The following is a 13,958-nucleotide window of genomic DNA, read 5'->3' as shown; positions in this document are numbered from 1 at the left end:
TCAATGACCATTCTGCTTTAACTTTGGAGTCCTTTTTGTTATTGACACTGTAAGCACACTCTGTGAACTATTTGTTAGGTCAAAGGAACTATCAAGCAAAGATTCATGGGTACGGCACAGCAGAATCTTTGGAGGAAAACTCCAGTATGATACATCATTCAGTGCATGAAGAGGGCACTTTTCAATAAATTTATGTGAATGAGTAGCATAAATTTTCCTTCTTTCTAGCTAAGCATATCTATTTAAGTTTGAAATAAACAGGACATTGCTTCATGTTAAGTTGATTTATTTGCAATAAATAATGTTAATTTCAACCAAATACATTTCATGTTAAAAACAGACTGGATGAAAGTCCTCTGCATCATATGTCCATCATCAGACACCAATCTACTCTTTCATATGTCCAACACTAGAGGGCAGTCTTTAATTAAAGTCGTCAGGTGGCAGAATGTTATTAGTTCTCAGATTTGTCCCTGTGCTGAACTTTTCGCCTTTTCCTTTCTGTGGACTTTGCCTCCCTGGCTGAAGAATCGCTGGGCATACATGATGAGCAACAAATTTGTTTTTTGGAGTTTCTTGCTCTTTTTGAACATCTTTCCTCTCTTCTCATGTTCTTGTGCAAATTCCTTTCAAGTCTATTTCTCTTTTGCTGCTTGGCTTCACATGTTTCTTTCATTTTTTTACTGGTGTGCTGTGAGGTCACAGTCTCTTCTTGTAAGGTGTTACCTTTCTTCTGCCCATCTCTTGACTTTTTCTTTGAGAAAATTGGTAACTTTACCTTCAGTTTCCTGTTTCTTGGATTTTTTCTGTAACCATTCATAAACTTTTCACTTTTCACATACGATTTATCTTTCCTGCAAATCATCTTATGTTCTGTTGCTCTCTTGTCACAACAATCTTCAAATTTCCTTTTCTTTGCTGTCTTCTTGAGCTCTAGTCTCTTTTCTTCATCTTTTACCCTTTTCCTAGTTGTAGATTCTTGAATTCCACCAGAGGCGTTCACCACTTTGGCTGCAGTACCCCGCATGACATCAGCCACACCAAAGCTAAGCTTTGTCGTATCAGAAACATTACTTGCACTGCCAGTCTTCACTGGTAGCTGTTTGTACTTTCTAACTGGCTTTGCCACTTTGAATATTCCATTGTGAACACTGCCGACATAACCCTCATACTTTTTACCCTCCAAAGTCTTCATCTGCTCTCCATAATCAATTCCTCTAGGTTCCTGTGATGAAAACATTTCAAATATAATTTTCTCAAAAACACAAAAATACTATTCGCACGTTTCAGATTTTGTCAAAAGCTTCAAGTTTTATGAATGATGGATATTGTGAAGACAATTGAACAATGCTGCACCTGTCAATGTACATGCTTTTTATGTCGGTAATTATGTGCCATGAACACATACCTGTTTATTCCTGTCAAGTGGAGAGCTCTGTAGACTGGGTTTCAGTTTTTCTAGGACATAGTAAAACTTGGCACACTGGGAGACAGACTTTGTTTCAACCTGTGTATAGTAGGAGAAATGAAATACTTAATAACTATAATAGAAAGCTTGAAAACAAGAAATATCACAGGTGATTTTCGAGTCGGATAGAAGAACAAGGGATATATGTGGTAGGAACAAAAGTGAAAGTTGCTGGTTAGTGTTCTTGTGAATGTATAAAGAGTTTAAAACCACTGTGACTCCACTATGTGAGCGCTGCTAAGTATTTTCTGAGAAAATGGCCACAAGTATTAGTTCCAAATGAGGTCATAGATTTAATTTGAAATGTAAACAAAGTTACAGTGACAACACAATCAATTTTCTGTTTGACAAAGCTATCAAAAGTGAAAGCACAAAATTGAAGTTTGTGAAATTAGCAATGTTATGTTCATTTACAATTTCATCAGACAAGTACTTTTGTTTACTGTGCACTCCCAGTTTACAGCTGTGTAGTCCAGGTTCCTCTGTGCTAGTAACATTTAGATTTAGATGAACCTATGTGTCTAACATCTCCATAATGTTATGGCAAGAAAATTTAAAACAGTCATCTCTATTCATCATTTCCTTTGGCAGTGCTGTTTTCTTTGATTTTTTGTTTAGGTAGTACATATAATTCTTTGCAAATGTAATAGGGTCATCTTCCCAGTCCTTCCCACTAAAGTCTCTATGATTACATAAATTTTTGCTAGGGGTAATTAGGCGGTAAATGTTTTCAAAGTCACAACATTATTTCCCTGACTTTTCAAATGGTTTACAAGAGTGGTCACGATAACAGATTGTTGGAATGTTGCCGTACTTCCTACACAAGGTTCCCCATACCGTAGCACCAACACTGGATAGAGTCACGATATCAACTTGTGAACTTGACTTCAATTTGCCAATTCAAGTATCCATTTTTCCAAAGGAAAAGGAATTGACAATGACAAACCTTGAAGCTGTAACCATAAACCCTATGTCTTCAAGACATAAATTCAAGAAAACCTGTGTATCCTTTGACCATGGTCCATTTGTAGGGAGATAATAATGCACAAACAATCAGACAAGCCATGGAAGCTGCATCATCTGCATCATACAGAGTCATCATCATTGGCCTCCGGTAGGATGCACCAGAAAAATACTTCATGAACTACTTTGGACTGTTATTCAAAAGAATCTCATGTACTCACGTAGGTTGCAATGTCTTCAAAGTTCTTTCCAAAGTTCAGCAAACCAATTTGGAAACGGTGAATCTCATTTGGTTGCCAGTAGATGTTGCCTGGCAACCATGCATGTGATGAAAATAAAGGAAAAAATGACAGATTATTGCCTGTAATTTCAAAAACAAGTCTTTCAGCAAACATGAGCATTATGCAATATGAATAGGCCTTATATTCAGCAGTACAAACTGTGAGCACATATTATCACAGCCTTGGCACTGTAATCCATGCTGTATTTAAAATGGCATGAATTGTATCTCATCCGTGCAAATGTCATATTCTCAGGGGTACTCTTTTCTGAAAAAATTTTCATGATTTGAGAATGGAAAACAAGTCTTGTATTGAGGGCAAGCATATCAATGCACATGTGCAATATTGCAAAATAATCCAATGAATTGAAGTTCCATTCAATGCAGAAAAGTTGCAATGTACAGCTCTAAATCTGAGTTGACATCATTGGCCGCATCATTTGACTGAGAGTGAACCTGAACTATTTTCATCTTGACAACTTTGGGATTCAAAAATGTTCAAATTACATGTTTTACAAAGGAAATCTGGTTTAAAAAAATTTTTGAATATAAAAATTGATAAACTGCATGATGGTGTTTGAAATATATCACTCTTTCATTTGATGATTAAAATCATTCCATTTTTTAATGGATTTTCATCTAAAAAGGAAATAAATCATATGATTATCATTTGCCGGTAAACCTAGACTTTGGAGTGAAAGCTATGTAAGAGAGGCACGTAATAAAAACATTATGGCCACAACAAGGGACTATGTATCCTGGGGGCAGGTGACCATTTGCCCTCCTTGTGTCGGGCAAATGGTCACCTGCCCTCAAGTAAATAGTCCCTTGTTTTGGCTATAATATATAATATGGCACTTACACCCCTCCCTCCTCCCCTGTCCCTGACACATCAGAAGTAAAAACGTAACTTACAGTTGTATTTATATTGGAGATGTCCATCATCAATGGCTTTACAATCATCCAGCTGTGAAAATTGAAAGTGCAGTTGTTGTTAGAATGGGCTACTGTGGTACATTATACATGGCATGTGGAATTGACTTACTCAGCTTGTGAAAGGTTTTACCCTAAACATCAACATTGTTCAGTTACTATTCACCCTAAATGAGTAGGATCAGAATGCGATTTGAAAACATATAAACAAACTTTGCATAACAATACTCACCATCATACCTTGGTTTTCTGTTGTTTTCAAGATTGGAGGGACAGTACAATTTAAACCAAGAGATGGATACAAGGTCTTCAGGAGGTTATCGACTATAAACAATGATAAGTTCAAGAAATAAAATGTTCATTAACTTTGGGTTTTGAATGCATACAATTTCACAGAAAGGAAATATTTGTAGCAGGTCACATGATAGTGAAGCATTTTTTATAACCTGAATACGAATTATGTTGAGGGAAAATGTTTTCTGAAAGATATAACTCCAAATTTTTCAAATTATCACTCAGTTCATTGTATCATTTTGAGGAATGCTTGTGAATAAATTCAAAAGGTTAACTACATTATTTTTATGTGGACTTGCTAGAGAGATAGTGCACATTTACATGACAAAATGAAAACCATTGGTAAAATTTATGTAATTTTTAAACTAAAATCCACCACAGTTGGTAAAATTTTTGTAATTTGGAAACTCCAATCCACCAGAATTTTAACATCTTACCCTGATTTTTTGTGATCCTGAAAGTTGAAACATTGAAGTTTATGTGAAAGCCCTTGGAAGTATCAAAGAAAGACTAAGCTGATGTTTTTCAGTTGAGCACTGTAACTTCAAGTATCTTAGATTTTCATACAATCTGATTAAAATCAGATGTAGAGTATGGCGATGTCTACTTACACGTACGCGGTATTCTCTTGCTGTCACCTCTCACTACAGCAAGAGAATACCACGTATGCTTAACTAAAAGTCGCCGTACTCTACATCTGATTTTAATCAGATTGATTTTTATAATACCTTTAATACCAGTGCAATGAGTGCTGACTGGCTTTTGAAGACTGACTGGAGTTCCATTGTTTATTACTGTAGACAGAAAAAAATGAGATGTAAAGTCGGATCTAGAGATTTGGTGGACACACTTGTAGTGAATAATTTGACTACTTTTACAAATAATATTGATATTTTTGGTATTTTTATTTCTGTAGATTAAGTTGATTGTGTCATGAAAAATTGCTTCCTTGGTTTTTCACTCACCATGGTTCTGGTTTGACAAGATTGACTTTCCCGTTAGATCAACACCACTTCTGTGGATGAAAACAACAAATATGAATAAATCATCGGCATTTCTGTTTACCTGTTTGTCCACTCTAAATTTTAATTGGTAAATTTTGGTCGTAAATACTGAATAGTACATCAAGTATATTGATAATTTGCAACAAAATATCTGATTTTGTTTCAACAAGGCCTTCCATGGGAGGGACTCTGTCAACAGTTCCTAAATTTAGACATCCTCAACAACATGATGATTGAAAAGAAAAATATAGATGTATGAAAACAAAATTCCTTACTCCTTTGGAATTATAATGATATGAATCATCATGGTCTTGTCAATGTTTGTAAAAATATGAATGAAACTTATTGAAAATGATACATTGTCGATATTACTAGTATGCAAAACAATGCAATGACAAATCACTTGTAAGTTACACTGACCTTGTAGTTGTTCTGTCCTCTTTGAAACTGCATAATGGAGTACAATTCTTACTGGCTACTTTCACTGCAATCATATTCCTATCTTGACAATCAGCAGTTGGCACAACTCCTACAGAACTTTGTGAAGTAACTTCAGACGTGGACGTGGGCAAGCATGTCTCCTCTTGTTTCTTGCAAGTACTCTGAGACTCTTTATTTGTCATTTTGTCCTGTGTTACAGTTACTTCAATAATTCTTTGTAAAGGTTTTGTGGCGTCTATCTTCTCATTTGCATTCATGCCTAGATTGCAAGTTGATTTTATTTCTGTAGAATAATGATAATGTTTACTATTACTAGACTTTCCCTCCAGCCAGTGTATTGCATCAGCCACTGTGAATTAATGCAATTTAAGGGACTTCATGACATTTTAGCTATTGTTGTTTTTTATGTCAACAACAGGTTCTTGTTCAACTCCAAAGGATGTCGAGATACACGGTATTCAGCCTGTCAACTTATCCTATACATGTGCAGACTGCATTGTGTTGACAAGTGAATTCTGGTCCAGACTAGTATTCAAATATAAACAATAACAGTACATATTACATATATATAGATGCTGTGTTGACAAGTGAAATGGGTGGTGTTTCAAAATACTTTACAGAGTAGAATAAGAACTTGTTGACATAAAAAACAAAGATAGCGAAACAAATCATCAAAAGTTAAAGTTACTGGCCCTTTTACGTAATTTAAGTCAATATTCTGTAATATCAAGCCACTGAAGGTTTCTGTCTAAGATTTTTCTGATAAATTTATCATGATGCTATCTCACAATATAGATGTCAACAGAACATACATGTACCATTGGTACAAACCCTTTGTGACTTTCAAGAAAAAATCATTGTCACGTGATCTCTACAGATATCACAAACTTGATTCCTGATAGCTGGTATACATATATTTAGAGGTTCAAGTGTAAAACGGATTAAAATTTACCACAAGCTGGGCATGCTGATGTCTCAGTTTGTCAAAATCTATGAGAGATTACAGACACTATGCAGGTAATATTTTTTTCTCATACGGTAGCCCTTCAAACATGCACTGTAGGTTTTCAGTTTTACTTCATTACTAACTGTCCAGGGCCCTGGCCTTCTAGTTCAGAATATAAACCACTGCTTCAGTAAATCAAATTGCTGGATCTAGACAAGCCCTATTAGAGACCAGTGACTGATGTTATTCCATCACATCCATGAACCATTGAACTCACTGCTTATTACTCACCAGTGTGCCCTCTAACTAACAAAATTTCAAAAAACTTTTGAGTCAATTTAAAATCTTGGTTATTTTTCTTGAGTCACCATGTATTATTTCCTATTCAGCTCAAAATTTTCTTGCGTCACAGAGAATATTTTTGAGTCATGACTCAAAAATTATGCTTAGAGGGCACACTGCTACTCACCGGGACCACCTGCAGTCAATGAAGATGTGATCACTTTGTTTTCACTAGTCAGCTGTCCTGTATGGTTGGTTTCTATCCTGTTTGGTTTGTACTGGCTGGTTCCAATCGACTGATGAACTCTGGCATGACCACATCGCGCTCTGACTGAGTGAAAAACCCTCTTACATACGTGACAGGTCAGATCACTTTTACTGTATTGCAATGGAGAACAAGGTATTTCCATGTCATGTCAGGCTGGGATGCAATCAATCCTCAAGGTGACAGTCATGTAATGGCTATCAGCAAGATAACACAAAGTCCCTCCATGGTGATATCACTGACAAACATTTCACTACAATTCCAACACACTTGACTGGACATCAGGAATACAGAAATTATCCTGAAAGCATTTGCTCTAAACACATATGTCCATGTGAGCACAGTTTGTTTGTTTTATGGCTGCACGTTTCACATACCTTTCACATATGTGTTCTCTGTCAGAAAAATTGTCAGAAATACTCCATAGTTCATGTGAGAAACAATGAAAAGCATGAACAACAAACTAATCCACAGAAATATACGGAAACACATGAAAGAAATTATAAATGATATATACACCTGGAAGATTGTCTTCTGCTGTGGACAAATTTTCAGCTTCCAAATTCTAATGTCTTTAGCAAAGACAGATCATTCAGAGGCAAAGTGTTTATCTGAAATATTCAAGTCTTTGGCAAAGTTCTATCATTTGCAATTTTTGTTCAAATTTAAGCCATGAAACTACCTTTTATCTTATAGCCTGAATGTTTAGGGAAACTTTGACATGTATCTCGTGCTGGTCACTTGCAATTTGAAGTCATTTTAATCATCATGTTCAAAATCAAGGAAATACTTGTTTTCAATGTGAAAATTGTCCTTCAAGATTAGGATACACATTCCTCTGATGAGTTCAACATTCAGTGTTTCAGCCAGCTTTTGCTAGCATGGGGACACAGTGACCCATAGTAGGCCTGAATGGGGGACAAATTAAATTTTTGGGGGACATGTAATGTATTTCAATAAAACAACACGGTACAGTGTCATTATGTGTCATTATGACCTGGTACTATATTTGGTGTTCAACAGGCAAGTCAGGTGAGTGCATTAATGGTAAGTATATATATTAGGCCAATGGTGTTGTGCAAAATTGTGCCAACATGAAACTTGCAGTACCATTAAGTTTACTGCTACCACATGGTATGCACATAAACTGTATGGCTCCCCCTAAGTCACCAAGATGATTAGCCAACTCATTAGCCGAATCAAAAATCTTGTAGCCACTTTGAGCAAATTTTAGGCAGTTTATCTCAAATGTGGCAACAACTTTCTTGGTATTCAGGAGTTCTTTATTTTTCAAATCAAGATGTTTTGTATTTTACATTAAAGAAATATTTGTTCGGTTTTTATTGCATTAATTATCTGTGTTTTTAGTGATAGAAATATTTTTTCATTTCTGGTGGTAAACTTTTACCATCAGAAATAAAATTAGGTGGCAATTCTAAAAATCAGGTAGCAGTGTGAAGTGTATATTACCACAGATACAGAATATTTCAGTAGCATTCTGTCAGTGTTCACAGAATGACAACTTAATACATTTCAGCTACAAGCTCCTAATGTGGCAAATTTATGCAGTTTTTAAGTCATGACGAAAATTTTGTGAGCCACACAGATAAAATTTTCCATGCAGAAGAAAGCATTGGGTAGCATAGTGGCAATGTAGATACAATTGTTGTTGTGTTTAAGGCCCTGGTGTTGTGTCATAGTTGTGATCAAGCAGACTCGATAACATCTTAAGCATAAGTATTTTTCTTGAGACAAAAAGGGTTTGGCCAAACCCAAATCCTGTAAAACAATACACAATGATATTGTTCATTTAATTTCCCAATGTTTTAGAGTAGTCATTGTTTCAAAGATTATGATAACATTTTAGCCCAGAAATATTTTCATTTATATTTTGATATCATCAAGAAATGTATAGTGATGTTCACTATTATATCATTAAACTGATGGAATCTGCAGAAATATTAAAATCATTCAGAATCACACCATTTCTAGTATAAGTTATAGTAGTTTGAAATATGCCAAATGGACAATTTTAATAGCTCTACTTTTGAATTCTTGCTCAAATGTGAAGATTTGATAATGAATATGCTTACTGCAAGTACTGTTGACAATTTCCCTTTGCCATGACTCTTAATAAAATATAATTTAAAACTGACAGTCAAGCTAGATGACATTTAAATTGGAAGGCACCAAGAAATTTCTTTTTAACATAAGATTGTACCTATTGGCCCTCCCTAGGTGGTTTCTTTTGAACCATAATTGTGTACTTAAGAGGTCTTCATTTATGACATCATGTGAGATGACCCACATTTGACCTTTCAGAAAACCTCAGTTTTTCTCCTTTTCACTTGTACAGTGACTCTGTTTGTGAAAGTTTCCTTAGAAATTATGGTTTTTACTATGAAACTGAGTAGCTGCAGGCCAAATTTTGATGCAAGCAATGTAGGTAAAACTTGAACTCAAGGACGACCGGTACGCGGCACTCACCTAGGTAAAACCAAGCCTCAGTGTATTCATGGACGTTTTATATCAGTGATGTATTGTAGTATCGAACAGCAACAATGTTTGTTTTACGTACCAGGGAATTTGTAACTTTGTAGAAGGATAGTAAACTGTTTCAATACATTGCAACTTTGTAGGGAGGAGGGTAAACTGTTTCAACATACAACATTTTATTAATTGTTAGCTGTACTTTTCTGTCCAGAAGGCACTGTCTAAAAATCCAATAGCCACTAAAATACGGCCTACTCAGATTGCGTCATGGTGACCCACAATGGTTATTTTATCGGGACAAAACAAAACAAATTGCGTCAAATGTCGCAATGCCGCACGCTGGCTGAAACACTGAACATTGATAATAGTAGATGCATTGACTATACTATGAAATGTTTTTTCTCTTTCTGTGTTTGTTTTGTAATCTTTGTGAAGTATTTTGCAATCCTGTAAATCACACCCTTCTTTTACATGTAAAGCTGTTACTCAGGTTACAAGTAAATAAATATAAATAAAAAGACGAAGCAATATGGATAACATTTTTACCTGTATTGATAGTTTTCTAGTTTCTTTATGACTGTGACTGACTGAGATGGCTTGACTTGTCTGGTTTGCTCAGATGATGCCTTACACAAAGTACTTGCAGATTCCATTTTTGATGGAAGATGTTTTGTCAGCCCATCTATCATTCTGGGATTCATGGCATGCACAGGATTTGATTTTGATGGAGTTTTTTCAGATGGAGCTGTGATTGACTTCTCAACGATCTTCAGTCCAGAAGACGTGGACACAGATGTAGTTTTGCCACTTGTACCGCTCGATTCAGAGATGTTTCTGTCCAGTGGCACCTTAATTGTCAAAGGCTTGGCTGCCTGTGATAATCCCTTATAACCAACACTACCTGACTTCAAGGGTACAAACAGCCGCAACGTTGCTGTTTTGTCTTCACTGAATGACACAGACACTGGAATATGTTGAACCACACCTGAACTTGGGTTAACAGGTGGCAATGATGTAGTGGGCTGACCTACATGACTACCAATTGAAGGTGAAAAGTTAGCTTTGACAGCTTGATGACTCACTGGAATAGAAGTGGTAAAAGTTACAGGTTTTGAACTTGACTTCTCGACCTTAATCTTGGAATGGCTGATTATTCTAACATCTTGTTTGTTTGTACTGTCACCATCAGAAGTGAAGAACTGTGAAACATCACCGCCAGCGGGGTCAGGTACAGCTTTTTTCCTCACCTCTTCAGCAAGAACGTTGAGAGCTTTCAAAAGTGTATCAGATGGTGGCATCTTTGTAACACAAGATTCAGATTTGACTGCAGGAGACTGACTTGTTGTTAACTTGGTTGCTATGCTAGTATGAGAGGAACTGATCTCCTTTGGCGGTAGAATGCAGGTTTTTTCAGAGCTGCTGTCGGACTGACTGGCAGTGTGAATAGGAAGCGTCGTTGCCGAAGCTGCAGCTGGTTTAGAAGTGCTGCCACTTCCACTGACATCTTGCCGTGGCTTTGAGAGAAGTGAAATGTACTTAGTCACAACTTTTGGAGAGCTGTTTTCTACTGAATCACTTTGAGAGCTTCCACTCTGTCCATGATCCTTTTGGCTTTCATCCTTCTTTGCGTATTCTACTGACACTTTCACTTGACCTTTCAGTAGCTGCAGGTGTTCTCTGATGTGAGCTCTACAACTCTTCTCTTCTCTAAACTCTTTCTGACATCCATCAACAGAACATCCATACATAAACTTTATTTGATTGTGAATGGCTACCATATGACTTGATCTGGTTACAAAAAAAATATCGATTCTGAGCTCTCAACTGTGCTTTTTTAAAATTTCAATTTTCTAAATATTTTTGTGCCAGATGTTTGAACCAACATCATACTGTTTTTGCAGACCAGACTTGGTCATGCAGCCTTTAACCTTCCAAAGGTCAAGCAATGTGTCCTATGACCTTGTTCTGTAACTGCCAACTTGGTATCAAGCCTATCAAGATTATCATTTTTATTGAATAGCACATAGTAGGTGCTAATGGCTCGTGTAGTAGATCCTACACTCAACAAAAATCTGCATATCTTGTTTAATATTCTTTTTGTTTAATATGCTCAGTTTGTGTATGTTTGAGGTGTATAAAAAATATTGTGTGCTTCCGTTAACAAGTCCTCAGGAAATATGGTAGGGAAATCTTTTTATTTTTTATTTTCATTTCAGTTTGACCAGTCAAAAAGCAGTAAAATTTGGCAAAATCTTATGTGATGTTTGAAAAATTAGAAAACAATTTTTGGGTCAGAGAATTTTAAAGTTGGGCAGGTCTGGCTATCAGAAACACACATATTTTTTTATTTGGCATGGTAGATCCAAGCATCTTTACCATCTAACAGTAGCCTACTCAGAAAAATCAAAATGAAAACACCGTATGGTACATCTCATGACAGAGAAACAGAATTACATTCTTCATATTGCGTATTCCCTCTGTGCTTTAGTTGAATGAAAACAAACAAAAGTAAATGATTAAGAAAGCGAAAAAGATTTGATGGAAAAGAGCATGTCTAAGCATTGACAAGAGCTATATACACACAATCTTAAAAAAACTGCTTGTATCTTAGGAACGAATTACATGTATACTCACAAATGATCAGAACGCTTGAAGCTTTTATCACAGAGTTGACAAGGAAAAGGTCGAAGGTCGCTGTGAATGACAGAATGTTTCTTCAGTCCAGATGGAGTGATGAATATTTTCTGACAGACATGGCAATCATATCCTGTAGCCCTTTTCTGGACAAATCCTCCCTGTGAGGTTATGGGTTTTTCTACACCCACTACAATACATGAGGATGTCGCTGTAGTGGCGATAATGTTTTTAGCAGTACTTTTGTCATTGGAAACAACTGGAAGAAAAGGACACAAAGTAAGACAAACTGCATGTAGTAGTAATTGTTTATCATTGTGACTTGCAACTCTATGAGTTGCCTAGCCCAATTGGCTTATAAGTCACCATTCAATTGACTTTTATACAGTACAAACAGTTGAAGGTGTCAAAGTATAAAACATATGAGTGAGTGAGCACAAGATGAAAGTAAGGGCATGTACAAAACTTTTCATTTATAAAATGCATGCTGTAAATCGTTCTTCAATGTCATTTTCTTAAAGTAAGGTAAAAATTCTCAATCAAAAGACTTGCAATGATAGGATTATGGCTCTGAAAAAGATGTATACAGGTGTGGCTAACTGATAAATTTTGTCACTTTTACAAAATCATCACAAAACATATTTTGAATGCTGATATACTGATTTTATATATTTTTGACCTTGACCTAAAATTTGGAGGGGAAGAAGGGCTGTTGGTCACTGCCCTCCCACTGGTATTGGTCTGCCTGCTCCCAACTCAACACAACAGTTCATTAAGCTCCCTAAGCTGCCTTCTCTCCACCAATGAAATCCCCGCCCACTTTATTTACTGGATTACATATATTATTCCTTGACATATCAGCCTTATTACGAACATTCATTAATTATGCAAATCAGCAGTTCATTGACATGATACTTCTTAAAGTCTTCACATGGTATTATATTAACATGAAGACGAGCTTAATTAAATCGACCCATACCAATAGGAAGTTTCCGGACAAGGCTTGCAGCGATAGTCATGAAGAAATGTTTAAATGTTTTGACCACTTGTGATTATGAAAATTAATCGAGTCACTATCATGAAGCCCAATGGAACCTGTAGATACTTTTGACGTACATGATGATGAGGAACCCAGGTCTTTCAATGTTCTCCACACTTTGTTTGTTTTTAACCTCTCTCTGTTGGAACTTTTTTCCCCCTTTAAGGGGAAATGCCATTACTAGATCAATTTTGCCGACAATACACCCCCATCATCCATTCCCCCAAGAAATCAAATGGTTCTCCCCTATTGTGACCGTATAACTGGACAAGAATACCTTAGCGCCCCCCCCCCCCCCCCTGATATTTACCAGTTTGCAATATTGTTGGTTTGTTTGATACTTCTTCTTGTGGTACAGCATCCGTTCTTTGTGCTGAGGCTTTCTGGGTGTCCGACGTATTCAGCATATTGCACTGCACCGTGATTTGTTTAGATGTACAGTAATAGCATTGCCACGGGTGCGGGCAGTCTCTCGATCTCACGTCCTGAAAATGAGCACAAAAGTAAGCTTTTAAAATCCCGTCACGTTTACAATTTGCCCCAACGGTTCATCCCCGAAATTGGAGGGCAGATTGATAGATTTCCCGACAGTGTTTACCCTTCCACAGCCTAGCAACATTATATTTTGCGATGCACATGGATTAGTTGAAACTGCAGTGTACGATTCTGTGATTTTGTAACTGTTTAACGTCTTGTGAAAAAGAAATACTGCCGCCACCACTGATAGATAGTCAAAATTTCAACTTGACGAATTACCTTCCGAGATCGTTGGACATGATTTTCATTCTTGACCGCGCACTGCAGCTACATGAACGGGACACTCCGCCTCCGGACGGGAACATCGTTCTTCTCTGGCCGTTGATTATGGATGGAACGAACGCGTTGAAGATCTCGAGATTGCACCATCTAACGGTTG

General features: G+C 36.6%; 1 protein-coding gene across 2 annotated transcripts; it reads right to left on the bottom strand.

The window, feature by feature from the left end:
• Positions 1–269: 269 nt before the first annotated feature.
• Positions 270–13,957, bottom strand: LOC139150393 (uncharacterized). Of its 2 annotated transcripts, XM_070722737.1 has the most exons (13): positions 13,799–13,957; positions 13,353–13,527; positions 12,004–12,262; positions 9,916–11,157; positions 6,799–6,989; positions 5,363–5,666; positions 4,904–4,953; positions 4,667–4,732; positions 3,877–3,968; positions 3,627–3,678; positions 2,653–2,741; positions 1,409–1,507; positions 270–1,225 (listed from the first exon to the last, which is right to left on the bottom strand). In XM_070722737.1, the coding sequence occupies exons 2-13, from the start codon at positions 13,447–13,449 to the stop codon at positions 455–457; spliced, it is 3,312 nt and encodes a 1,103-aa protein (XP_070578838.1). In that variant the 5' UTR covers positions 13,450–13,527; positions 13,799–13,957; the 3' UTR covers positions 270–454. The 2 variants fall into 2 exon arrangements, with proteins under 2 accessions (XP_070578838.1, XP_070578839.1); XM_070722738.1 differs by lacking the exon at positions 4,667–4,732.
• Position 13,958: the final 1 nt, after the last annotated feature.

The sequence above is a fragment of the Ptychodera flava genome, chromosome 14 (assembly GCF_041260155.1).
Source record: "Ptychodera flava strain L36383 chromosome 14, AS_Pfla_20210202, whole genome shotgun sequence".
NCBI lineage: Eukaryota > Metazoa > Hemichordata > Enteropneusta > Ptychoderidae > Ptychodera > Ptychodera flava.
The sequence above is the reverse complement of the archived record's forward strand: the minus strand, read 5'-3'. Positions and strand labels throughout refer to the sequence as shown.